The 26,038-nt window shown below is 46.2% G+C and overlaps 1 protein-coding gene across 4 annotated transcripts in view; it reads left to right on the top strand.

Annotated features, from left to right (window-relative positions):
• NR2C2 (nuclear receptor subfamily 2 group C member 2) overlaps nt 1-26,038 on the top strand; it is an 818,284-nt gene that overhangs the window by 601,810 nt on the left and 190,436 nt on the right. For all 4 annotated transcript variants that reach the window (XM_069643419.1, XM_069643421.1, XM_069643422.1 and 1 more), the window contains one exon: nt 1,034-1,171. In XM_069643419.1, coding sequence (XP_069499520.1) covers nt 1,034-1,171 — 138 coding nt within the window. The remainder of the gene's footprint in view (nt 1-1,033; nt 1,172-26,038) is intronic.

Here is a 26,038-nt window from a genome sequence, read left to right on the forward strand (position 1 = left end):
GGGGTGCTCCTGGGTGGTATTGCATGGGATGTCTGCTTCAAACACTCTGGCTATGTGGCCCACCTTTCCACATGTCCCAACATGCTCCTCCAAATCATGGTTATAATCCCCCCAAATCCTCCCCATTGCCCTTTTTGTGAAATGCACCTTGCTCCTTGGACCCCAAACCTGTCTCTTCATTTGTTATCTGTGTTATTTGCCCACTCTTGCGCTGGCCCTGGCTGTTGTTGGGCAGCTGTAGAATTGGTTACTGCTGTGCCTTCCATACGGACCTTTGTCCATTTCTTCTGTACTAACTTTGCTTCTGTGCACTGCTCCTTTAATTCCACTCCTCTTTCATTCTCTTGCTTGCCTTTACAGAAATGTATTATGTGTGCCTGTATTTCACCCCATCTTTTCGCTTCCATGCCTACTATTTTGTCTAATTCTGCTTTCACCTCTGTGGAAAGACCCTTTTGGAGTACATGGTAGGAGAACAGTATATTCTTTTCCCATATCTCCCATCTCCTCTCGCTGCATCATTTGGAGGGATTGACTGTTTATAGCTGAATCCTCCTCGTGTTTCATTGTTCGTGCGTAATGGAACCTCAATCAGGTTTATCTGGTTACGTCCTTCTCAATGCATCACACACATGGGCTCAGCAGTTATTAAATCTAGCTCCATCTTGTGTGTCACGCTCTAATCGGACCTCGGACTATCCTGCTCCTTACCACCCAGTCAGGAACAATACCACAGAGCCGCGGACCGCAAGTTGCTGTTAGCGTGAAACCGATGGGCAAGAGATGACCGGCTGGACCAAATTATCTATGGCTCGGGAGGTGTTATTCCAGAAAAAGATAATTTACTATTCTAAATATGTGGGCGGGAAAAACATGCAAATGAATGTATGACATGAGCAGCAATCTTAGATGTTAAAATAGCAATGCAGGAAATTCATGAATGTGTTTATTGGAGTATAAACGTGGCACTGAAAAGACTGGTGCTAACACAACATGAAAACCACTAAATTAAGCCTTGTTTTCTTTTGTATAGATAAGCTTTCCGGGGACCGAATCAAGCAAGTCATGGAGCACATCTGGAAACTTCAAGAGTTCTGCAATAGTATGGCCAGACTGGACATTGATGGTTACGAATATGCCTACCTTAAAGCTATAGTTCTTTTTAGCCCAGGTGAGTCCATAGATTGTGCTTTGATTTCCACTGCTTTATTATTAATTCTCTGATTAGTCAAAATAACAAATACTTTGGACAGCCCTACAGATAAGGGGTGTTTCTCCAGCATGGGGTTTGGCATGGATTCACATGCTCATGAATATTCCCTGTCGTCGGGCTGGGAATCCTCAGTAAAAAGAAAAACAGTTTCACTTTCACTTACAAACTGTATTTCTCCTCTAAACCAATCACTGTCCTCTGGTTCATACTGCCACCATACAATGAGTCCTCTACCTAAGCCACTCTTCTGGCAGGCATCTTCAGATTATTACTGTACGTTCAGTGTTGGGAGTCCTCGAGTTTGCTCTGCGAGCTACTGCGAGCTACTTCTAGGTTTTTTTCTTGTTTGTTCACGGAAACAGGTTCTATTTTTGTTCCAAGAGAGCCTCTATGCTCTTCTCTACATCTGCAGACAGCAGGGATCTGTTGTTGCTGAATTTCAGTGCCTCTCAAGGGCGAAGAACGTAGAAGTTTAGTTTAATTTTCCAGAAGGCCATCGGGCCTACTTCGTGCCCTCCGACCATGACGGAGGAAAAGAAGGAAAAAAGATCACTCTTCAAGATCTGCACCGCATGCGGTCTTCGTAACGTGTTTGTGGAGGAAAAGCAGCTGCTATGCCTCTACTCTCTTCATCCGGACCACAGGGAAGGAGAGTGTGAGTTCTGCCTCGGCTTCTCCAAGAAGACGACGAAGGATAGAAGTAGGCAGGTGGCATGGTTTAACACCAAGGCCTCTGCCCCGTGCTCTGAGCAGGGTCATGCCCCACCCAGGACCAGCCGGTCCGAGGAGCGGGCTGCTAAGTCCTTTGAGGGTCCCTCATCCGTAGGGGCCCAAGACCAGGCCAAGCACCGCAAGTCTGGTTCCATCGGGTCCACAGTGCAAGCTGGTCCAGTAATAGACAGGGCTCGATCGACATCACCATCTGCCTCCATCGTCCGCCAGCGATCGAGCTCCTCCTCGAAAAGGAAATCGTCCAACCCGGCTAAGCTGCGGTAGAAGCCAGAGAAGCCAGGGACGGAGGAGAAGACGGCCGAACTGCCCAAGAAAGCCCAATTCGGTGGTTGCGGCTCTCATATAGGCTAAAGGGGCTGACTCCATAAAGGTAACCCCCACAGCACAGAAGGCACGCAGAGAAGAGAATGCTGTCTCTGAGCCCGGCTCCGACCCCTCAGGGTGGAAAAAGGGGATGGAGGGGGCAAGGAGGCCCTGGACCAGCCCAAGGCCGTGTCTCAAGCCATGGAAGTTTCGTCCACGGACGACAAGGACCTGGAGTCCTCACACACGGTCCACGGGAACGTGGAGGACAACAGCAGCGATGATAACAGCACAGGGCCTAGTGTTCCAATCATGCCAGCTCAGCCAAGGTATGTATTTTTGGACATCCTGTCCACCCTCCACACTCTGGTGTCAGAGATCTAGAAGAGGATGCCACAAGGCCTGTGCCAACCGCTGACGAAGAAGAGGAAGCACCATCAGACACCTCCATTTCAACCTCCACATCCATGTCAGACCCCCTGCCCCCAGCATGCCCGGGCCGGGGTCAGATACGGCCATGACGACGGATGACGACGACAATATCGTCGGAGTGGGCAGGGGATCCCCGCAGCCTTGGGCATCCCCACCGGACTAGGTGGGTTCATTCCATTCCATGATCACCAGAGCCTCTGAGCTGTTTCAGCTTGTGCCAGAAGAAACCAGGATGGAGGGTTTCCTGTACCAGAGGCGCAAGGCCAAGAGGAAGACAATCATGGCGGTGCCCCTCCTGGATGATGTGTGGGAGGAGGGCGTGGCCCTCTTGGAGAACACGTGCACGGCTCCAGCCAAGCTGGATAGGCTGGAGAAGTAGTACTGGGTACTGGATTCCGCACCCAAGTGTCTGAGGTCACAACCATCGCCGGATTCAGTGGTTTCGGCAGCCGCGAGGAAACGATCATCCAACCCGTCCTTGTCGTCTTCAGTCCCTCCGGACAGCAAGGGTAAGAAGATGGATACCATGGGGAGGAAAGTGATTTACACTGCAACGTCCACCAACAAGGCAGCCAACGCACTGGCGATCGTAGCCGGGTATGACCGGGAGCTGTGGTACAAGCAGGGTCAGATTTTGGAGTTCCTCCAGGACGACACAGGGTTCTGGCAGATGGGGAACAGCGTCTGCCTTCATCGCCAAGGCTGTTTGAAGGCCAGAAAATTCCGCCAGGGGGTCCAAACGAAGGTTGTGGACATGCCTTTTGACAGAAATAACCTTTTCGGGAATGTCGTCAACGAGTCCCTACAGGCCATCAAGGCAGATACTGGGATGGCCCATTCCCTGGGCACTCTCCAGTAGCACTGCTCTTCCTTTCGCTCCTCCAGAGGAAAGTGGGCAAGTCTTTGAAAGGTTTCTCCTCCTCGTACTATCAGCCTTCCAGATCCACGACCTAGGACACCCACAGAGGCCGTTCCCAGGCTTACGGTAGAGGAGGACAGCGTTGCCGGCAGGGCGTCGGCGCCAAAACAAGCCTGAACCAACCAAGATGTCGGGGCCCCAGCCATGCACCCTGGTAGGAGGCCGGCTGACGAGGTTTATCAGCAAGTGGGGAAAAGGTCACCGCCGACAGATGGGTGCTGGGCGCTCTTGCTGAAGGACATACCCTGGAATTTCAGCACAGGTGTCAGAAGATCCCTCCGGTAGCCCGTCGGGAGCAGCACATCCATTAGCTCCTGGAGGTGGTACAGGCCATCCTACGAAAGGGGGCGATAGAGCTGGTTTCCCAGAGACTCCGGGGCTCCGGAGTCTATTCCAGATACTTCTTGGTAAGAAGACGGGGGGAATCAAAGCCCATTCTAGACCTGCGACGCCTGAACAAGTACCTCAAGTCTCAGAAATTCAGGATGGTTACGTTGCAGCACATGCTCGGCCAACTGGAAAGAGGAGTTTCTTGACGTTGCTTGACCTGGAGGGCGCCTACTTCCACATCCCCATTTACAGAAAACACCGGACGTTTCTGCACTTCGTAGTGCAGGGGCAGCACTACCAGTTCAAGACCCTACCCTTTGGCATGAAGTCGGCCCCCAGAGTGTTCACAAAGGGCCTGGCTCCGGTCGCGGCCCATCAGCATCTACAGGGGATTCACATATACCCGTACGTCGACGACTGGCTCTCGACTGACTGGGGACTAGCTGCTTGCGAGAGTTGGCCATCAAGCTGCTGACGGATCTGGGATTCTCCATCAATTATCCAAAGTGCTGCTTAATGCCATCGCAGAACGTGCTGTTCCTGGGGGCCAGACACAATAGTATCCTACCGAGCCTCAACCTCGGAGCAGAGGGTAGCGGACATTCAGGGGAAGGTGCAGCGGCTGTTGTCGATGAAGACGGCCACGGTGCGGGCCATCAAGTCGTTGCTCGGCATAATGTAGTCCGACATCTTCCTCATCTGACTCTGCAGGGTACAGATGTGACCTCTCAGGAGATCCTGGACGCTCGCCTGAAACTTTGCAGACATGATCACTCTGGATAACGAGTTCCGAACGGCAAAAAGGTGTTGGGGCGTTCGCTCCAACATCACCCGGGGCACGGGGTCTCAGAACCCTCCATTCCAGGAAACGGTCACCACGGACGCTTCTCTGGAAGGCTGGGGAGCCCACAACGGAAATCTGCACGCCAGAGGCCTATGGCTGGCGGAGGAGAAAGATCTCCATATCAATGTCCTGGAGTTACGGGCAGTGTTCTGGGCTCTCAAGTCTTTCCTTCTGTCTCTGAAGGGCAAGGCGGTGAGGATCTTCACGGACAACACCTCCACGATGTTCTACATCATGAAACAAGGGGGCACTGGATCCCCGGCTCAGGGAAGCGCAGGATTTATGGCCCTAGGCCTTCGGACAAGAAATGTTCCTCTTCCCCCTTCACCTACCAGGAGTCAAGAACACCATTGCAGATTCAATCAGGAGGGAATTGCGCTCCGGCCACGAGTGGGAACTGCGGCAGAACCAGGTGGACAACATCTTCGCCCAGTGGGGCAGGTCCCAGATCATTCTGATTGCGACGGCTGCGAATTCCAAATGCCAGAAATGTTCCCCAACCAAGGAGCCTGGGGTACGCTTTCTCCTTCTTGTGGGCAGGGATGTTCCTGTATGCATTCCCTCCATTGCCTCTCCTGCTATGAGTCATCAATACACTCAGTTTCGGTGCAGGATTTTCATCACAGCCCTGGCTTGGCCGAGGCAGATTTGGTGTCCGGACCTTCTCAACCAGTTAGCGTCTTCTCTGTTTAAGCTACCAGTGGTTCCGGATCTTTTCGCCAGAGGAGGCGGCGCAATCCTGCATCACCGTCCAGTATCGCTCAACCTGAGGGCTTAGCTCCTGCAGCACTAGAGTTTGGAAGATATGAGTTGCCTGCGGACTGCAAGGAGGTCCTTCCCAAAGCGCTGTCGACTTTAAAGTGCTATGGTCATGAGTTGAAGTGTTTCGCTACGTGGTGCCTGTTGCAGAAGATTACCCCTCTGAGGGTCATGACCTGCAGGTTCTTCCATATTTGCTATCCTTGGCCAAGGCCAGACTGGCGCACGCCTCGATAAAGGTACATCTGGCGGCTATCTCCCACTACACCGGGTCTCCAGGAAGGTCTTCTCTTTGGTCTCATCGACTCGTCAAGGAATTCGTCAAAATATATTTTTCGCTCTTTCCCGCTGCTGAAGGCTTCTGTCCCGGCATGCGAACTCAACGTGGTGCTGACGAGGCTCCTGGGGGCACCAGTCCCCTCTCATGGAAAACGGCTTTCCTGGTGGCCATCACCTCCGCCAGGAGGGTGGGTGAGATACAGGCCCTATCCTGCAAGCAGCCATACCTAACTTCCAACGAATCGAGGGTGGTGCTGCGGACGCACCCCTCTTTCATGCAGAAGGTTCCGGCAGAATTCCACCTCAACGAACCTTTGATGTTTTTTCCCGAAACCACCATCATCGGCTGAAAGGGCCTTGCACTCGCTGGACGTTGCCGTGCCCTGATGTTCTACGTGGCACGCACAAAGAGTTTTTGAAAGACTTCATAGCTGTTCGTGAACTTTGGTCCTGTGAGCCATGAGAAGGCCTTGTCCAAGGCTTCCATCTCAAGGTGGCTCTCTGGCTGCATTGTGTACTGTCATCGGTTGGCGAACCGACCGCTGCCCGGCCGTCCGAGAGCCCTCTCCACCAGAGCGATCGCTGCGACCACGGAATTCCTGGCTGATGTGACCCTGATGGACATCTGCAGGGCTGCTAGTTGGAGGTCCACGAGCACCTTCACGAGGTTCTACTGCATTGACAGGGATTTCAGGGAGGAGTCCAGAGTCGGCCAAACAGAACTACGCAACCTGTTCGCTTGAGGTGAGTCTCTTCCAGAGGTGAGAGTCGATTGCTTCTGTTGAGCCTTGCCACTTCCCGTGGTTGGGTAATGTTGTACTGCTATGTATACGTGATTCATGAGCATGTAAATCCATGCCAGACCCCATGCTGGAAAAGGAACAAGTTACTTACCTTTAACTATTGTTCTCCAGCATGGGCCTGGCATGGATTCACATGCGAATGGTCCCTCCGTCCGCTCTTTAGCTCTTCTTGGTCATACTGCCACTTTACGTGCTTACCAAAACCGAAGATGGCTGCCAGAGGAGGGGCTCAGAGAGAGGACTGTCATTGGATGGGAGCAGTATGACTCAGAGGACAGTGGTTTAGAGGAGAAATACAGTTTGTAAGTGGAAGTGAAACAGTTTTTCTTTTTACTGAGGATTCCCAGCCTGACTATGGCGAATATTCATGAGAATGTGAATCCATGCCATACCCATGCTGGAGAGCAATAGTTACAGGTAATTAACTTGTTCCATCGGCCACTTTTACTCCCTAAAAATAGGCAAATACTCCCTAAAAATAAAAAGGTGAGTAAAGAAACTCCCAATAAAAAATGGGAAATGGACAAATAGGAGCTTGTGCACCTGCTTTCACCCAAACAGATCCATGGATGTACCCAAACAGATCCATGGATGTGTTTGGGCCAGTAGTTCATGTAGTGGTACAGGAAGAAACGACTAGAATTATGGAAGAGGGCAAATATGTATTTTAATGTGAATGAATAGCTTGGGACAAAGATGTATTTCTTTCCCAAATATTTCTTTTTTACAGTTGAACATATTTTACTCGTTTATAAAATACTCCCATTTGGGATGAGACTCATGTTTTTACTCCCTAAAAAAATAATTTTACTCCCAACTTTCGAAAATAGGGAGTAAAATGCTCCCACTTCAAAATCTTATGTAGAGCACTGACTATACCATCACCTTATTCATTTCCACTAACCTCCCCACCCCACTTCTCTTACGGTGATATCCAGTTGTAGAAGATGATTTTTCTGACAGTTATCATCTGTTCATTTTAGGAATCTACTCTAATGTACGTTCTGATGGGTAAATGGGGTGCCGTGCAGCCCAAATGCAGACATCTGCCTTCGGCTGAATACATTTATATTTGGATTCTGGAAACTAAATGGTTGCCATTCCTTAGATGCTGATTTAGATAAAAATACGTAAATTAGGAATTTACAAAAATGAATGAATTGGGGGGTGTTTATTTGTTACTTTCTGGCATTCATGATTTAATAGCAGATGCAAGGTTTACATAAATGGACAGTGCACATTAAAAGTGCAGAAAAGAAGGCGGCCTAAGTGTATGGTGTATTCTGGGAGAACATTGGGTCATTTATTACAGAAGCCCTGCTGTTGCATCTATAGAGAAAAATCTGTCCCAATGGCTCGATATGGTGCAAGAAAATAGTCACTTTGATGCCTCATCAGTGCATATGAAGGAAAGATCTCTTTTCTTGGCCTAACCAAGAGCACCCAATGTATGCATTGCACTTTCAAAGTGGTCTGGGCTATGTTTGGGACACCATCTGCTTGAGTCCACTAGCATTCTATTTCTGATTATGGAAGAAAATGTCACGCATCCAAGTCCCACACAGAGAATTGTCTGACATTTGATGATAGCACACCCAAGTATGAACAACAGTGAGTCTATTAGGCAAGACATTGTAGACATTAGATATTTGCAGCCATGTCCAAATCTGTCTGCTGCCACAAATATGAACCTAAATAGTTTAGTACAGATGTGTTTTTATTGTCCAAGCAATATTGGAGAATGTACTGGCATACCTTCTGCTTGAAATGAGCTCAGTCCACAAAAGATATCTGGCATGGGTTGCCAAGCCCTGACAAATTGGCCAATGTTGGCAAAAATGAGAACACATATGTTTCCCGTGGCTAGCCTGCTTAGAACAGGGGAAGGACTTTTGAACATGGAGAAAATATGTTCAGTTGTTTTTCCCAGCCTCTACAAATATATGGTGGGAAATCTCCTTCCTATTTTTAGAAACCTGAAAATTAGGCAAGCCTGGGTAGCCTTACTTTATCTGGCAACTTTAAACATAGGGCAATTTACATCTATTGTTTCCTTGAACATGCACTGCCGATCTGAACACATTATTGAAAATAAACCAAATGTGTATTTCAGTAAATATTTATATTGTACCGATTTATTGAACTCTTGTATTTAGTAAATAATTGCATCTTCACTTAACTGATCTGAGTGTTCTACAACTGTGAAGATCCGAGCCCCAAAGCCCTTCTTTGCTCTTGGGGTCCTGCAAGGTGAATATATGATTACTGCCAGTGCCACATAGACCACCAATAAAGCCATAAAGGCCTACTGAAACTTCAGTACTGTGGCTGAACATGCTAGGATTAGTTGTTTTGCTGGGATCCTAACCTTTGTTGTGAACCAAGCCACCAGGAGTCGTCGTCATGGGTTGTCTCGTTTTCCCGGGGTCGACCATGTATCCTTCACTCCTGGCTTGAAGGACGTCATTGTGAGGCGGCCTTTTGTTCCTTTCCTTAGCGGCGAGGTTCATCGTTGGCTTCGGGTTCAATCATTGGGCACTGCATCCTGTAAACCACATCGGAAAAAAAGAAGCCTGCAGTTTTCGCCAAAACCTTCACTGTGAGTACTTAACTCTGGGGCAATGCCTTACATTGCGGGTCATTCTGTTCTGCTGCATTTTCCACTGGGCTTCTGGTTCTGCACATGACTTCTAGACCTCTTTTTTTAAGTCTTCTGTAGATAAGCCTCTCAACACTCACACCAGAAAAGATACAGCCCACAAGGGAAAAAGGCCCAACACACTTCTTGCGAGGAAAACAAAGTTTTATTTCCACAAAATTAGAAATGCGACAGCAAAGAACTCTGCTGCCATGGAAAGTTCTGCTGAAATCAGCACGAACAACGGTTTATTAAGGCATACAGCGTGTTAGGAAAGATTTCTCTTCACTGCACCTTTCCTTCTATTTTTATGGACCCCTAAACATTTTGCTTTTATTTTTGATCCTGACCTGTACTTTTTACAGTACACAGTGAAGCTTTAAGCTTCACTACACTGTCTTTTGCTCATCTGTTATGGGGAAACTGACATGTCCTTCAGCCTGTCAGTACTGGGAAACATGGTTTCCATTAGTCCTGTGACTTAGTTGCTACTTTTAGTAACTTGTGGTAACTTAGCATTGTACAATGCACTTTACAATGCAGTACAATGGGGTAAACTTTTGTTTTTGCCCTACACTAACGCCCAGAAGATTTTTGGTTACTCTAGATGTGCTACATGGACAAGCTGGTGGCAGCAGGGACTTTTTACAATTTTGTAGTACTTTTCGTTTTAGCCTTACTGCGTTTACCATGTTGGCTACTAAGGGTGACTAGTGACCAAACATGGCCATGCGCTGAGGTTTTTCACTTGTCCTTTGGCCAGCTTGTCTTTTAGCCTTCTTCTTGACCTGTAAAGCGAGGAAAATCGTTATATGGCTTTCCAGTACCCAGGAAAGCAGAGGCTCTTGGCGGGCTACTGGAGGGCTACTTGTATTTTCTGGCAGGAATGGGGCTGGGAATGTCTGGTTCCAATCCACAAACTGGTTTGTGTGTCTGAGTGTTATGCATTAGTGTTCCCGCCACTGGTCCAGGTGTGTGTGGGGCTAGTTCTGCTATTGGCTAGTGGGAGTTTTGGCTCTTACCTGGCCTTTGGGATATGAAGAGGACCCCTGCACCCACTCTAGTGAAATCCTGGAGAAACCTGAAGGAGATTAGACTTTTGTCCAGCTATGAAACGTGTGAGGAGACCGGAGATCCACCTGAAGGAGGCCTGGCAACCTGAAGGAGGCCTGGCGACCAGCTTCTGCTGTTGTCCTGGCAGAGCCCCGTCATGCTATTGATCATCAGCAGTCCTGTGAGGGAGCTGCGACCCATGGAGTGGAGGAAACATCCATTCCTGCTCGGTACCGTGCGAAGAAGAGCCTTCAGAAGTGCCCCGGGACTGCCCTTTGGCTGACGAGCTCCGAGGTTGGACTGCCGTGCTTCCGACGTCGCCGTTCCGCGTTGAAGCCTGGATCTTGGTGGATCCTCAGCTTGTCTGCAAGATTTACCGCTGTGAAATTTCGAAGTCCTACCATCAGGGGGACCCGAGATAGGAGGGAAAGTCTGACCGTGACAAGTGAGTACCTTTGTGTCCCTGTGCTGCGGTGACAACCGTCCGAAACAGCTTATGTAAGTAGAGTCCAGTCCTGAGTGGGGTTTTTCATCTGAGAGTCCTTGCACCAGCTAAAGACACCGACCGGAGAGCAGCTCGAACCTGAAACTCTTGCAAATCAAGGACTGAGGCTGACGGCGGGAAAAGCAACCTCAAACCTTCTTCCATTGACCTGCCAAGTCCTGTGAAGAATTAGACTACGGGGGTGAGTTACAGTTGTTCTTACCTGCCCCTAAATTCTCTTTCAAAGTTTTGCAAACTTTCTAAAACTTTTACAGTACTTGCCATTGCTTGCTCGCGCAAGCCTTCTGAAAGTTGGGGACACCTTGGTTAGTTAGAATAACTTGTCTTCTAACCCTTGGAATCGTTCACTGGACCCCAGAGACCCTACCTTCATTTTTTCCAGCGTTACAATGTCTGAACTTTTTGACATAAGGCCCCAGACAACTTAGGGAAGGAGTTAGGGTTAATTCTCTGTGGACCTGTAGTGCATAAACTAATCAATGCTTCCTTTGCAGAGGTCTGATCTTTATTATGCCCGACTCTAGTGACTGTATATATGTATTCTATTATTAGTGTTGTGTGATATTTCTACCTGTTAGTAGTCATTTTTTATAGTGATATTTGGCCATCAATAAATAACTGTATTTTTATACATGCTGTCTAAGTGTAGTTTGTGACTCCCATTATGAGTACTCATTGTGGACCCTTTACAAGCTCACCACCTCTTGAACCTAGAACTCTCGCCACTGCTACCTTGAACTGGTTTGGCTACAGCTCCCATAGTTGTCCCTGTCACAATGTAGATTGGCCTTCTGTACATCTGTTCACCAGATCAGAGTATAGAAAATCAGTCCTACCACAGCGTTATCAGTGACGTAAATTACATAAAGTACAAACCTGCATGGCTGGTTGATCGAGGCCCTATACATAGGTTACCGGCTCCATAAGGGATGCCAGGCCATTGATCCCAGCCCCGTCCATCTTCTTCCACGTGGGCTCCTCCTTGCACGTCACCGGGCATAAATCTGCAACTAATTGGAAATTATGTGAAGAAAAACAATATTAGCTCTATCATTTTTTATTTTTTTATTTATTGTTGATTTAACCAAGAAAACGTTTCAAATATAAACTTAACATATTCTTATTCTAATGAAAACATTTTTATATACAGCAAATAAAATACATTCAAAGTAAAAATAAAAGGAAACAACAATTGAGATAATATAAAAAATCACATACTTCAAAACCAGAAAAATACGCACATAAACATTAATAGTCCATTCCAAAGTAATTGGGTTTCATTTTTGGATTAGCCAACACTAAAAAGACAATTGTAAATCAAATAATTGTAAAACCATACAATCCAACAAATTGAATAATTAATGGCTGACTCTGGTCGGTAAGTATCTTTAATCAATGCAAATCATAATTATCCTGGTTAGATTAGCATCTGAGGTTAAGTTTCTGCCTACTCAACAGACCCAAGCCATAAAGAAAGTTGAGAATTGCATATCTAGCCTCTTTTCTAGAGGCATGAAATAGTAACTCCCAGGCCCTCTGCTGGGATATCTCACAATAGCCCTCAAAGAGGGGTTTAAGGTGGATGGACTGCTGAGAGCACAACATAGCACATTCAGTATACATATGTTGAAGAGTCTCCATCACCATCATACAGAACCGACTTTGAGCATGACTTAATGGAATTAATTTATGTATATGAGATAATTCATGTGTAGGCCATAAATTTATGCGAAAACGCAAATAGTCATTCCTCTGTCGTGAATCGGGAAATTTAATAAGATAACTTTCTGCATGACCATAGCGTTTCAGGGCAAATGGAATTTCTGATAATTAAGGCATGCCCTTCTCGTCTTAATCCAGTCCAGTTCCCATAGGCGAGTCTTCGCCTTGTCTGGATTCTCACATAGTAACTTTAACGAAAAACCTGTGTTATCAATTATATTTAAAACTTGTGTGCGCCATTTTACAGGAAAGACATCTGACGATTTTAATAGGTATTCAGCAAGTAACCATAGGAGACCAGATTTGGAAGTGGCCATAACACAGTTGCGGTAAAGGCCACCCAATTTCCATTTGTGTAAAACATATAGAGAGAGCAAGCCTAATTCGTGCCTGATTAGGTAGATGGGTTCAGAAGAGGGTAAATTAAGTGCAGATTTCCAATACCTGCTTTCTGATTTTGTCCACAAGTGATATGTTTTCTCTGTGAGGGCTTCAGATCCATATAGGACCACAGGGGCCAATTTTTGCCTATAGTAGGTAAGGGCACAATTGTGTATTTACAGTATCTTGATTTTATGATACGAGCTTGTGAAAGGGCTGTATCTAGTTTGCCTTTAATGTGCATTTCATATTTATTAGGGCCTGATTGGTTTGTCACAAGGCTGCCCAGATAAATATAGATTGAGACTGAGGTTAGCGATACATTTTGCAGAGGCCAATAGAGTTTGGCTGCACATTGTCTCTGATTGCCGCACTGAATGATTTTGCTCTTCATTACATTTATTGTAATGCAATTTCCTGTGGTGTAAACATCCAGAGCATTCAAAAGAGCATGAAGGCCTTTGGGGGTCTTTGAGAACAGGACCATATCGTCCCCATAGAGAAGAAATTTCACCTGAACTCCATTAATTATAGGAGCATCAGCATTCATTTTCAAGAAATATTCACCAACATCAGAAATAAAAAAATGAAACCTGGCCGAAGCCAACAGGCATCCTTGCTTGAGGCCACAAGCAGTCCTTATGGGGTCCGATAACAAGCCATTGTTGGTTAATTTGACCTGTATTGAGGTGTCAGAGTGGAGATCAATTACCCATTTTAAGATATGCCACGGTCATCCCCTGTCCATTAACTTCTTGAACAATAATTCACGGGGCACTGCATCAAACGCCATATGGAAATCTATGAATGCAAGATAAAACGGCTGATGGCGTTGTTTAGCTTGAGATTGAATGATGTTCACAGTTATGATGTTTATGGCTGTGCCTATGTCTGGCATAAAACCTGTTTGCAAGGGATTGCGCAAATTGTTCGCGTCTAGACATTGATTAAATTCATTCGATTAAACGGCCAAAGATTTTCCCTGGGCTGTCTAGGAGGGCGATGGGACGATAAGATTTGGGTTCGCCTCTATCGCCCTTCTTAAAAATGGGTAAGATGATGGATTTTCTCCATGAATGTGGAATACGCCCTACAATAAAGACATGCTTGAAGATCAGGTGGAGAATTGCTGCCCATTCGAGAGGATTGTCTTTAATCATACCATTGTGCAGACCATCAGGGCCGACTGCTCTTGATCTGCTCAAGGTGGCAATGCAACAAAGGATGTCATGAACCTCTATTGGAAACGTATACAAGGTACATTGATCGTTAACATTCCATTTTAAATAAAAGAAAGGGGAGGTATAAAGGTTGCTAAAGTAATATTGCCACACCTCCTTAGAGATCGCATTGATTTGCATGGCTCCCTGAGTGTTAGATGTGGCCGTGTTCAATCAGGCCCAGAAGCCACTTGTAGATTTTAGTCAAATTTGCTGGAGCATATACTCATTATCGCGATGATACTGAAACGATCTCTGTTCTCTCAACCAGTTTTTATGGGCCAGTATTAACTGTTTGGTTATCAGGATTTTTTCGGCCTGAGAGTGATGCTTCAATTTACAAAGCATCTGCCTCAATCTTGTTTTGTGCTGTTGTACTTCCAGATCGAAAACATGCCGATGTTTACTTATGCAGCTAGCATCAGGGAGTCTATATTCCTTGAATTGCTGCATTAGATGGACATAACAATCTGACCCATTCAAACAAGGAGACATAAAGGTTTGATCAATGCGATCTCTGAGTAAGAGCAATTTGCAGGGGTTCCACCATAGGCGGGTGCCTCTGTTGTTAACTATGACATTGGATAAATGGACGTTCCTTTGGGACTCATTCTGTGACACTGAGAGACTGTAGCAAACCTGCAACATATTGTGACTCAGATCTGCATTGATCACCTTTAAAGAAACTACATGGTGCAGAGAGTTTGCATTTATAAAGATGTAATCCAAAATTGATTGTTGCAACCCTCTACCCCAAGTCGAGCGAGGAGGAACATCACCCACTATGGCACCATTAAGCATTGCAAAGCCCCTCTCTTTCATCATAAGAGCCCATGTTACTTCTGCACCAGCAGGTTCTGCAAAGTCATTAGTGAGTAAATGTAAATTCAAGTCGCCCATGATGAAAGTATACGACAGGGCTCTGTCCAGTAATAATGAGTCGAGGATAATAGATACATGGTCGAAGAAGTATTCAGCTGAGATTGTTTGTTTGCTCCAATATATGTTAAAAATGGAAAAAGTAAAAGCACCTCTGTTAACTTTCACTACTTGAAAACCGGGAGCAGGAGTGGAACAGGATACACAACCAAGACCAGAGGTTTTTTTAATGGCTACAAGCAGCCCACCCATTGGACGACCTAACGGACGTTTAGTGGCAGGAATAGAGTGGATGACATTGGTAGCCCATACCGGTGCAGATAATAACCAGGTTTCCTGGAATACTAGAATATCCTGCTCTCCCAAGCTATGACTCAAAGCATTAATGAAATCGGAGTGACCTCTCGTATTCCACAAGGTTATGTGAATACGATCATCTTGACTCACAAGCTGTTATGAGCTGTGATCATATATTTGCAACGATTGAAAATGACTTGAAGGAGCTTGTGTGTTCATAGAAGCAGCATTCAGTTTGGGGTTATAGATGTTGATCGATGTTTTTGTGCCTTGGAGTTCCTGGTACGGAGACTTGAGTTAGAATGAAGCCCAGGTCGACCATGACCATTCCCTCTTGCCATAGGATATTGGCTACGAGCCCAGACCGCACATATATTTTGGCTTCCGATAGATTATGGTTGCTATTGAATTCCACTAGATCAATATCGGTAGTAGTCAAATGGAATCTCTGCACAAAGGTTCAGAATGCTTGCTCGATTGAAAACATATTGTGTATCGGGGAGCTCTTGACATTTTAATGTTAGACAGTGGAGCTTTGTTTGATTATTAGCATTACTCAAGGTTTTAACCAATTTAGCTTGGGTGTTCTGAGATGTTAGTCTAGAATCATTTCCCACAATAAAAGGGTTTGCCATTTGCAGCAACTGGTCAGACCGTCTCACCATTGAGGGGCCTTGGAGCAACTTGCTCACATCCGGAAAAATTGATGGAGAATTATTAACCGTACTATGTGTTTTATTTTGAAAGTAAGCATCCATATATGATCTTATAATCTCCCTCAAATCTTGAGATGTTGGCAGGGTCTCTTTAATGGAGCCTGGAGGTTCATTTTGAAGGCGAGTGATGCTCTCGGGATCAATTGCTGATAGTTCGGGTAGTGTTGAATTACCTCTTCGCCAAATGCTCACCTCTGTATTGAAACAGTTAAATGGGGAGGTCTTGGCACTCTGTTGTTTGTTAGGGGCGCTTTGTTAGGGGGCGCTTTGTTAGGTGTCTTGACTCGAATTAGTCTGTACTAAAACAAGTGGCACCGCACCCGTCAATTTACTAGAGAGAGCCGGCAACAGCCTTAGAAAATCAACCTCAAGTGATTTTTGGGTCACATAAGAGTCTATGGATGCTCGAATTTCATCTCTAAATAAGGCAATTGTTGGATGGGCTTGGAGAGTCAAAGCTAGTTTAGCAGGCTTTAAGGGTGCCACATTAGAGTGGATAGTATTAGGGGGCTACCAACTGAGTTCGAAAAGGTAGGGTCGTGAACTTTAAGAATGTTTGCATGACCGTTTACACTTGGGGCCATCTTGGCAGAAAGGGCTACTAGGTCATCGAGAGGCTGGTAACTCGGGGGAATACATGAGGTGGTCACGATAGACTTGGAAACAGGAGCCGTGGAAGACAATTCATCTTGCTTCCCCAAATGGCTCACAGCCTTCACGATTCGCCGAGCTCGTCTCAGATAGGAGCTTGCCACATTTTCTTTGATGGCTTACGGCCAGATTTGTAATAGTTATCTGGTATCGCTAAGCAATCACCTGATCCAAGAGTATTAACGTTGGAGGCTGAAAATAGATTGTATATGTTCGTTTTTACAGCCATACAAGGATCGGGGGGAATTATTGGATCACTATGATGATGCAGCGGGGGCCCCTCCACGCTGCTAAGCACAGGTTCCAAGATAGTATTGTTATCTTTGATGGAGTCTTCACATGACTCCTGGGAAGATAGACAGGTCTCCGGTTCACTAGCTGTGCCACTCAGTGTAAAGATACCGGTGGGGGATGTCTGTACTTCGCTCTCTATATGGTAGATGAGAGGCACAGAGGACCCCAGCAAAGATTCTCTATTGTGGTAGCAATGGACGAGCAATCAAGGCCTAGCTTCTCAGGAGGTGATGCAGGCTGGTTCTTAAGTACAGTGTAGTCCCCGAACCCCCACAAAAGAATGTCCACACATTGTATTACTGAAAACACAGTCTTTATATAATTAATATTCAAAGATATGTACACGATCACAATAACGCACTTTCTACTCGGAAATCAACAATGATAAATATATACAATTCTAAAGTGGTACCACCAATGTTATCAAATCTCATTAAAGTGCATCAACTGTGCGGTTAAAATGTCACACAGATCAATAACGAGGAAACCAGCAATAGAGATAGGAAGGAACGCAAGAGGGTTGAAGCAATGGGCAGAATACTGGCCCCTATCAATAGACACAGTTCTGTGTGGAGATCCCCCCCCCACCTGGGCAACCTGTAAAATAAAGATATATAGCACAAGCCCAGTCCATATATTGTTCAATATTCTTATTTACTCCTATAATGTTTTACCCCCCACCCCCCAATGTACCTGGTGGAGTAGAGTTCTTCGAAGACGCGTCAAAGGATCCTTCTTGAGTGACTCCCTTTAAAGCAGGAGCCACGGATCGTCGAGAGGCGTCGAAGATGGTGAACTTGGCGTCGATGAGAAGTTCAAGGGTGCCGAGACAATGACGCCGATCCAGGCGGTGCTCGTCAGCGACATCCTGCAAGGATGTGGTGTGCGGGGCACCTCGGCGATGGATTGTTCAGGACCGCAAAGAGTTTCAGAGGAACTGTGGCCCAACAAGGGCATCGAGTCGTCGAAGTCTTTGTGGCCTTCAGGTGGCGGGAAACCCACTGGCGGATTCTCCTCGGCGCGTTGGTCGTCCTCGACTTTCTCCGGCGGGACAAAGCGGTCGACGTTGGGAACAAGGGAGTACTTCGATTCAAATGTTCTTAGGCAAAGGAGCCGGCGGCTCCGGTCGTCAGCGGCACGGCGTCAAGTGGTCCCCACGGCTGGGCAACACAACCTCGACAGGCCTTAAGCGGTTACACAAACCTGCAAACCCTGGTCGACGGCAATGGACTTTGACAGCGGCGAAGTCCGGGTGCTTTGCTTCGTTCTCCTCAGCGGTCCCGTCTCGGGTCGGCAGCCATTCGAGGGTCTGACTTCCAGGAAGCTTCGGCGAAGGTTAGCGGTGCTCGATGGTCCCTCGGAGCACAGGAAGAGGGCGCCTTACCAGGTCCTCTCTCGGATCAGTCCTTGACGAATTCGGCAGCTTTCAGATCAGGTCGAAGCAAAGTCTTCTTCTTCCAGCTGGGCGTCGAGGATCAGCAGTTCCAGTGCTCTTCAAGTGTAGACACAGCTTCTGAACAATTTCCAGTGGTGAGAGGTCCCCAGATATACTATCCTGTCTCTCATCCACACTGCTGGGTCACACGCAGCAGCCAATCGTACTGAAGGGCATTCATGTAGTCAGCCAGCCAATCAGGCACACGGTGCATTCAGGCCATCCTCCTCCCTCAGACAATCGCAACAAGGAATATGGATTGGGACATGCACCCAGCCATTCAACACTACACACTGCATTCAGGCCAGTTTCGGGCAGGGCTGTCTCAGTCTTTGTCTCTCATACCAGAAGCCAGACAGCCACAACAAGAAGTGTATATTGGTCACACACTCCATTCACCCAGGTCCCACCCACAGGGCGTACCCACAACATACAGTCACTGGGAAGGCTCCAGCCAGTCTGGACTGGACGTCCCAACAATCACCATATATATAACTTCCGCCCAACAGCCAGTCAGGGGGAAGGGACAGAGTCAGGGCTTCCCAGGACTTTGGGAAAACAAGGTAACAGGAAATAGAAAGCAAGAGGCCACAGGGACCATCTTGTTTTCCATCAGGAATAAACTGATTCCAATGGCAGGGCCTGGGAATCCCAAAATGGAGGATACTCAGCGCACCTGTCAAATTCAGCATGGAGCTGCACCAGCCCATACCCTGCTCTGCGGGCCACCCGCAGGTGCCCAAAAACATACACTAGAGGCACAGAGTTGTACCCCCACCCATGGGTGCCGTAAGGGTATCCCATGGGTCTGTTCACCAAACCAAGAGAGAGAGAGCTGCACCGCCAGGAGTCCCACATGAACTCCGGCGCGGAAAACACGACAAAACACACGATAAAAAGGCAGTAAAGGACAAGGATATGGAGGCCCTGTCCCTCCGATGCATTTCCAGCATCACACTCGATAGTGTGGCTATTAATACAGAGGTGGAAGAAACCGCTGAGGACACCTGCTGTGAACTCTGCTGAGATGTGCGATTGGAATTTATTAGCTTTTGGAGGTTAACATTATCGATGAGCTGCTCGATTAAAATTGTTTGGTGACTTACTTTACCCTCCATAACTTCATAGAGTTTAGCTACCGCAAGCAAGGCAGTGTTCATGGCGCTCAAGGTATTATTGAACGCCGGGGCCTCGGGAAAGGAAAAACGGGAAGAGCGACCTTTCTGGATAAAAAATTCTAGCTCATAAATCTTGTTAAATTTAGAGCGTCTCGATGTTGGGGCAATAAAGGATGGCGATTCATCTACAAAATGAATGTTGTTGTTGGAGGATCCTGAGGTATTTCTTTGGTTTGGACTTGGATCAATGGGCTGTGCTTTAGAAAAATTTACAAGCTCTGTTTGAGTAGTTGTGATATTGTAGGTAATGTCTTTATGCAATTGGATCAGATCCCCGGAACCCCGTAATTTGAACTAATATACATAATTTCATGACTAGATGAACTAGACCTGTTTTAAGTAGTCATAAAATCAAGCGCGTCATCGTCAATTTCACCGGCTAAGGTGAGTGATTCATGAGCTTCACCAAGATGCTGCTGAGCGGCCACCGAGCAAAGCGCGGGTACCAAGGATTTACTGGGAGCCAGCTTAGATATAGTTGGCACCGCAGCTATAGACTGTTCATTGTCTATGCAAACGGTGACCAGGGTGGTATCAGTGATTTCATCAACGGCCAGGGATGGATTAACAGCACTGGGGATGTGTGAAGGCGCAAAATGTCATTGATAGAATTCTCGAAAACATTAGGCTTGTGAAGTTGAGCTAACACAACGCTCGATGGTGTCACATTTAAAGGGATCACCACTGATGAATTGGAGACTAGGGATTTACCAGCACTGCTATTCAAATCAATGTTTGCACTCGGGGTTAAGTTAGATTCCTTGGAATAAAATGAGCGAATGTCGGGCATCAAGGGCGTTTTCCCAGCACCCGCTCTACTAAAGAATTTTGCTGGCACTCTGAGAGAGGAGGTTTCACCAACGCCATTTTTGAATGTTCTTTCAATAAAGGGTGCCGTGATGCCGAAGAGGGCCTTCCTGTTTTCAAAGTATACCTCTTTGAGACCATAATCAAAGGTTATAACTGGGTGGCAACCAGAACAATAAATATATTTAAACAGAATACAATACCATGCAGTGGGAGTCTGCCACCACCGTCGGCAGCTAGACGAATGCGCGTGCGCAGTGCTTTTGTTTGTTCTAGGTTGGAGGCGGGCTCACCAAGATCCAATGACTGCAGCAGAAAGGTCACGTGTCCATGAAACGTCAGCAAAAACACGTTTCTCTTTCTTCTGTGAACGGAGTTTTCTGTAGCAGTAAAGATTAGCAGGACAGCGAGACAGTGCAATAAATGCACTTATTCGAATGCGCTCTATCTGTAACCCGATGTGCACCTGGTACTGCATACATGGGCTAAGAGGATACTTTGAGGCCATCGCTTCAAACAAACTACAGCTCGATTCCAGATACGTTGGCGCTGAACTAGAGTTCCCCACCCTAGTTTTAGCTATGTTGGTGTATCCCTCGCAGCACAATGGATACCTGGTTTGAGATATTTTCTGGGGTCCAACAGTTTTCTAGTTGGTGGTCTACGACTGACTGGTAATTTGGAATGCTGGGGTTCTTGGAACTGGGGTTTTCGAGTACTATTACTTAAGAGTTGGGACAGGAAAGGTTGGAGGCTTGTTCCCGCCTTCTCGTGGGACCACTTTCCACAGTGAGCTCTCAACCTCCACTTGGCCTTGCAGGGCGCATTCCTTGTAGGATACAAAATGTTGGCAACATGAGACAATGAGGCCTATTACCACCTGCATACGCTCTATTTATGAGAGTGGCTTGGGCCCGCTGCCCTGGCTTCAGCACAGATCTAGGCCTCGATTCCAATATGGATGCTACTATCTAAGATGGTGTTTGCTTCCCCATGTATACCAGGGCAAAATCGCGCACCCCCCTCCTCACACTATGGTCCCTTGCGATCCTCCCCTATACCCTGCTGCACATTCCCAGGCCTCTGTCTCATCCGAAAGCACTCAACTGGGGGGCCTGGGATGATCGTCTCTCCTTCCCAACACTTTTCTGGTCCTCCCTCGGATTATTTGCAACAAGACTTACTTGTATGCAAGCAGAACGCAGTTGATTTTGTTGCTTTATTGCATTGATTTCTGTGGAACTTTCTACCTACCCTGGAACCCTCCTAATGTTACTTTGGGGTTATTTACCTGCCTCTGGACCTTTTTGCTCTGCAAGGGTGCTCACTTTCGTTGAGCCATAAAGTAAATCTAATGTTTAAATGACTTGCGTAAAAGACTTTTGTGCATTAGATTTACTTCACAGCTCATTTTCAATCATTTGTATGGCAGAGAGGTGTGCATAGTAAGCTACAATTCAGCTGCCCCTTTCCTCTCTGCCATACAAATACACCACGCCTTTGCGCCAGCATTTATTTTCATGCTGGTGCAAATTTTGTGGATTCATATGGAGTCCGCCTGCATTTTACACCAGCAAAAAGCAAGCAGACTCCATAGAAATGTATTGTAAAAATTGCTTTCCATGTGTACATGGCAGACAGTGTTTACTCTGTTTGCACTCTGGGTGCTAAAGGGCAGCGTACAAGAGTGTACGCTGCCTTTTTACACTCCCCTTTTGCACTCCACTGTGCAAACGAAGGAAATTAGGCGGTGGGGACCAGTTTACACAAAAGTGTAAACGTCACCACTGAATAATTGTGTCAAGGGGGCGCGACTTGCGGAAGTGAGTTGCAGAAGTGTGTTGCTGTCTCGCTGTGGGACTCGCGTGAGCTGCTCTCCTGACTTCGGAAATCAAGCGTGCTTGCTCGGGCGACGTGCTGTGTGCTAAGCCACGCCCCCTTGACTCTTGTGGATTGGACTCACTGGGTAGGCGAAGCGCAACATTATCAAAGTGGACGATCTTTGAAGACATGTTTTTCTTGATTCTATTACTTTTGTGTTTTTTGTACAGCCTGCTGCACCCGCCCTTTGGGCCACGCAACGTCCTTTAAAAACACTTGGCACACGCGAATGCGCGCACGACTTGCGGAAGTGAGTTGCAGAAGTGTGTTGCTGTCTCGCTGTCTAGCTCTCTATCGAGCAGCGAGGCCCCTCAGCTTCATCTTTACTCCTTTAATGATAAATCCCTTGGCTGCAAAGTTAATACCAACCTAATTTAGCCTGCTTATTGCTGGGCGCTAATATGCAATCCTGACTTCCTTCCTTAAAAATGGGAATGCCTCCAAACCTACTACCTGTCCGTATCAAACTTCCCCGAAATTCCATGTCCGCAAATGCCCAGAATAAACCGTTGTTATCTTTATGCTCCACGCCGGTAATGGGTGGAGGGCCCAAAGGCTCTAAGGTTTGTTTCAAAGGCCCTCCGTTGCCTGACATTCAGCATTTTTATAAGGAATCGTCTAAGGTTTGCCCTTTAAATCCGCTCAAAGTCACTCCAGTTTCTCAAATTGGGATGCCTGTGAACTCAATGCAGTCCAACTGTCCCACTTGTGAAGGTATTCAGAACAAGCCTTTGCTCATCCACGATGCGATTGTAATCCCGGTGGCGGTTGAAGTAACTGCCAACTCTGTTAAATCTTCTTATGTTGGCACTGTAACCCATGTTTCTATATCTGCCAGTATGTTGTTGCATAATATTCCGGCGTCAGCGTCTGAAAATGTGGAGATCAGTACGGAATCCTGTGTGCCATCAGATATTGCAATAATTGATTTGGATTTGAGTGAAACTGGTTTCTCACAACATTTACCTCCCTAACGGTTTGCCTCAAAATTTCTCACAATCACCAATAATGTTTACAGATATTGAACTTAATTGCTCTGCCATTAAGGTCTCGTATCTTTCTCCAACCCCTCGACGCCCTCAAGGCTCTCCTTTATCACTCTGTAAAAGAGATGCTGTAGTGGCGGTACAAAACCTAGTCAATGTCACTCTGTCTTCCATGAATGTAGCCTTGCAAACTTTATTCAAACTTTTTGAATCTTTGAATAATACATTTCTTGTCCAAACTCAACACTTGGACAAAATTATAGCTTGGCAAGCTGATGCAGGCTTACTGTTACAAAACAAATTGCCTGGCCCCGGGCCTATTGATTCCAACCATAGGTCCTCAGTAACAAGGGTGTCTCTGGGTACCCAAAGTTCAACTGATGCACAGACAGCCCTGAGTAAGCATAATGATTGTCCTGCTCCCCAAAGTTCCCTCCAAATTCGTCAGTTTCGCTCCTTGAAGGAATTAAGAATAATTCAGTTCCTTCTTGTCCTGTTGTGTCAATAGCTTCTTCCTTGGATTTACAACCTGAGGTTAACACGCCTGTGAGTATCCCGTACACAATCTTTACTGGAAATGCTCAAAAAACTGGCCCTCATTGTTTCTCTAAGAATTTTTGTAAAAAGCCGAAAAATCAACAAGCTATCAAGAAGGATAATTCCTCGAAAACAAAAAATGTCCTTAGTCAACTCAAAATCCCGAAAAAAGTGCCCTCATTGCCTCAACAGCAGTGTCTAAACAATACCATCAAATAGCCATCTCCCGTATTCCATCAACCAATGCTCATGGCTTGAATTCTGCATTGCCTTATGCTCCTCTTGATGCCTTGATTGAAGCGGCTGCGGGGTCCAGTTCCTCTCAGTTTTCCCTGTCTCTGTCATCGAATGCCCCCCGGGTAGGCCTCAAATCCAAAAATCTTTCTGAACGTTCAGTAACCGAGTTGCACCGTCAAGAAATTCGACAATCTGTTGACGCCTACATGTCAGGCCATGGTGTGATTGATAAGAGATCTAGCGAACTGCATAAATTGGCCCCAAATATGGTGGTGCCCATACAATCAGAACAGGCCCCACAGGACTTAACGCCTGCCATGGCCAAACCTGTTAATCCACCTTCGAATAAAACTAAACAAAGTGCCGAAGTTATACAATACCCCCGATTCAAATGATTCCTGGTGAGAACAAGCGGACACTTTTGGCCGAAGTTACCCCTGAATTATTTGAGTGCGACAAGCTGCTTTGCACAAAGAGCCTAAATTAGCACCTACGAACTCCTCTGTGCCTTCTGTCTCTGGAAAAGGTGTTCCCATCACTCGACCCTTACAAAAACAGCCGGCCAACTACTCTTTATTGTTAAAATGTCGGCCGGTTCCTCATATACAATATTTTCTAAATCGTAACTCCATTCTGGCAATTTTTGCTGATGTGCCTGAATTAGAGGACATCATTTCACATGACTTACCGTTGGTGGAGTTTTGGTTCTCGAAAAAACATCTTTTTGACTTTGGTTTGAATTAATTGTGGAAGCGGACTCTAATGTCCAAAATTTACATCAAGAGAACTCTTCCAAATTACCTCAATAAATCACCCATGAAAGTCTATCCTGTGGTCAAAAAGGGAATAGATTTGCAAACAAGACAAATGTTCAGCACTAACTAGTCCAAGTCTCGGCCTCCAGCAAATTTACCTTGATTAGCTGGAACACTAGAGGCCACTCTCATTTGCTAAATAATGACTATAGCTCCCTAGGTAAATACAAGTTAATTGCTACAAGAGACATGGTTAATTTCAGTCCCCATTTGGGAAGATCATGATGTTCTTATAATTTCGTCAGGAAAAGGCCAAAGTGGAAGACCTTTTGCGGGCCTATTAACAGCGATTCAAGCCAATGCTAACATCAGTATTACACCACGGGCTTCTCCTAATGCTTACATTCAAATGACTCGTTTGAAATTGCTTGTAACATCGTATGCCATTGTAAATGTATACTGGAACCAGGTGGGGATCACAGACGAATGCTTCCTAAAATCCTTAAGCGATATGCTAGATATAAGCCTACTGGATGGTTCTGTAGAAAAACTTTTGATTGCAGGGGATTTAAATCTTGTTTGCGTCTCCAGTAGTAACAACAATAATCTAATTCGGACAAAAAATTGATTCAATTTGTGAAACATTATAATCTAATTAGGTTAAATGGAGCCTGCAAGTCTGACATCCCCCCGGGTTCGACATGGCAGAGAGGTGCCTCTTCAACTACCATTGATTACATGTATAGTAATGGTAATCTCTTTGTTAGGCATAAACCTGTGCAGTTCCCTTAGGGACCACTGAAAAAAGTTTAAGGCCACAGGAGTGAGCAGTAAACCCAATTGGTAGCAGTCTGCACCACCCAGATTTACCTGGTAGCTGTGGCTGAGCAGTCAGACCTCTCTCAAGAAGAGTTAGGCAGTATATAGAGTATACACAATAGGGCTAAAAACACAGTAGCACAAGCAAGCACTGACCAGTGCTTTGGTATAAAAGTATATAATTATTTATTTAAAAACACACTTGTAAAAATACACTGGCACTAATATGTCAAGCAAGTTCAAACACAGTCTATATAAGTATATACACCTCCCTAGTTAATTATTCGACAAGTCTAGGTTAACACACCACTTATTTAGCAAAACAGAGGTGAGCGCGTAACCGTAGATGCCACTCCAATAATTTGTTTAAAAAGGGAGAGAAAAGGCAGAATAGGAAAATAACACAGTGCCAACACTTTTAAGAAACCACAGC

The sequence above is a fragment of the Ambystoma mexicanum genome, chromosome 2p, assembly GCF_040938575.1.
Source record: "Ambystoma mexicanum isolate Mex_15411 chromosome 2p, UKY_AmexF1_1, whole genome shotgun sequence".
Classification (NCBI taxonomy): Eukaryota; Metazoa; Chordata; class Amphibia; order Caudata; family Ambystomatidae; genus Ambystoma; species Ambystoma mexicanum.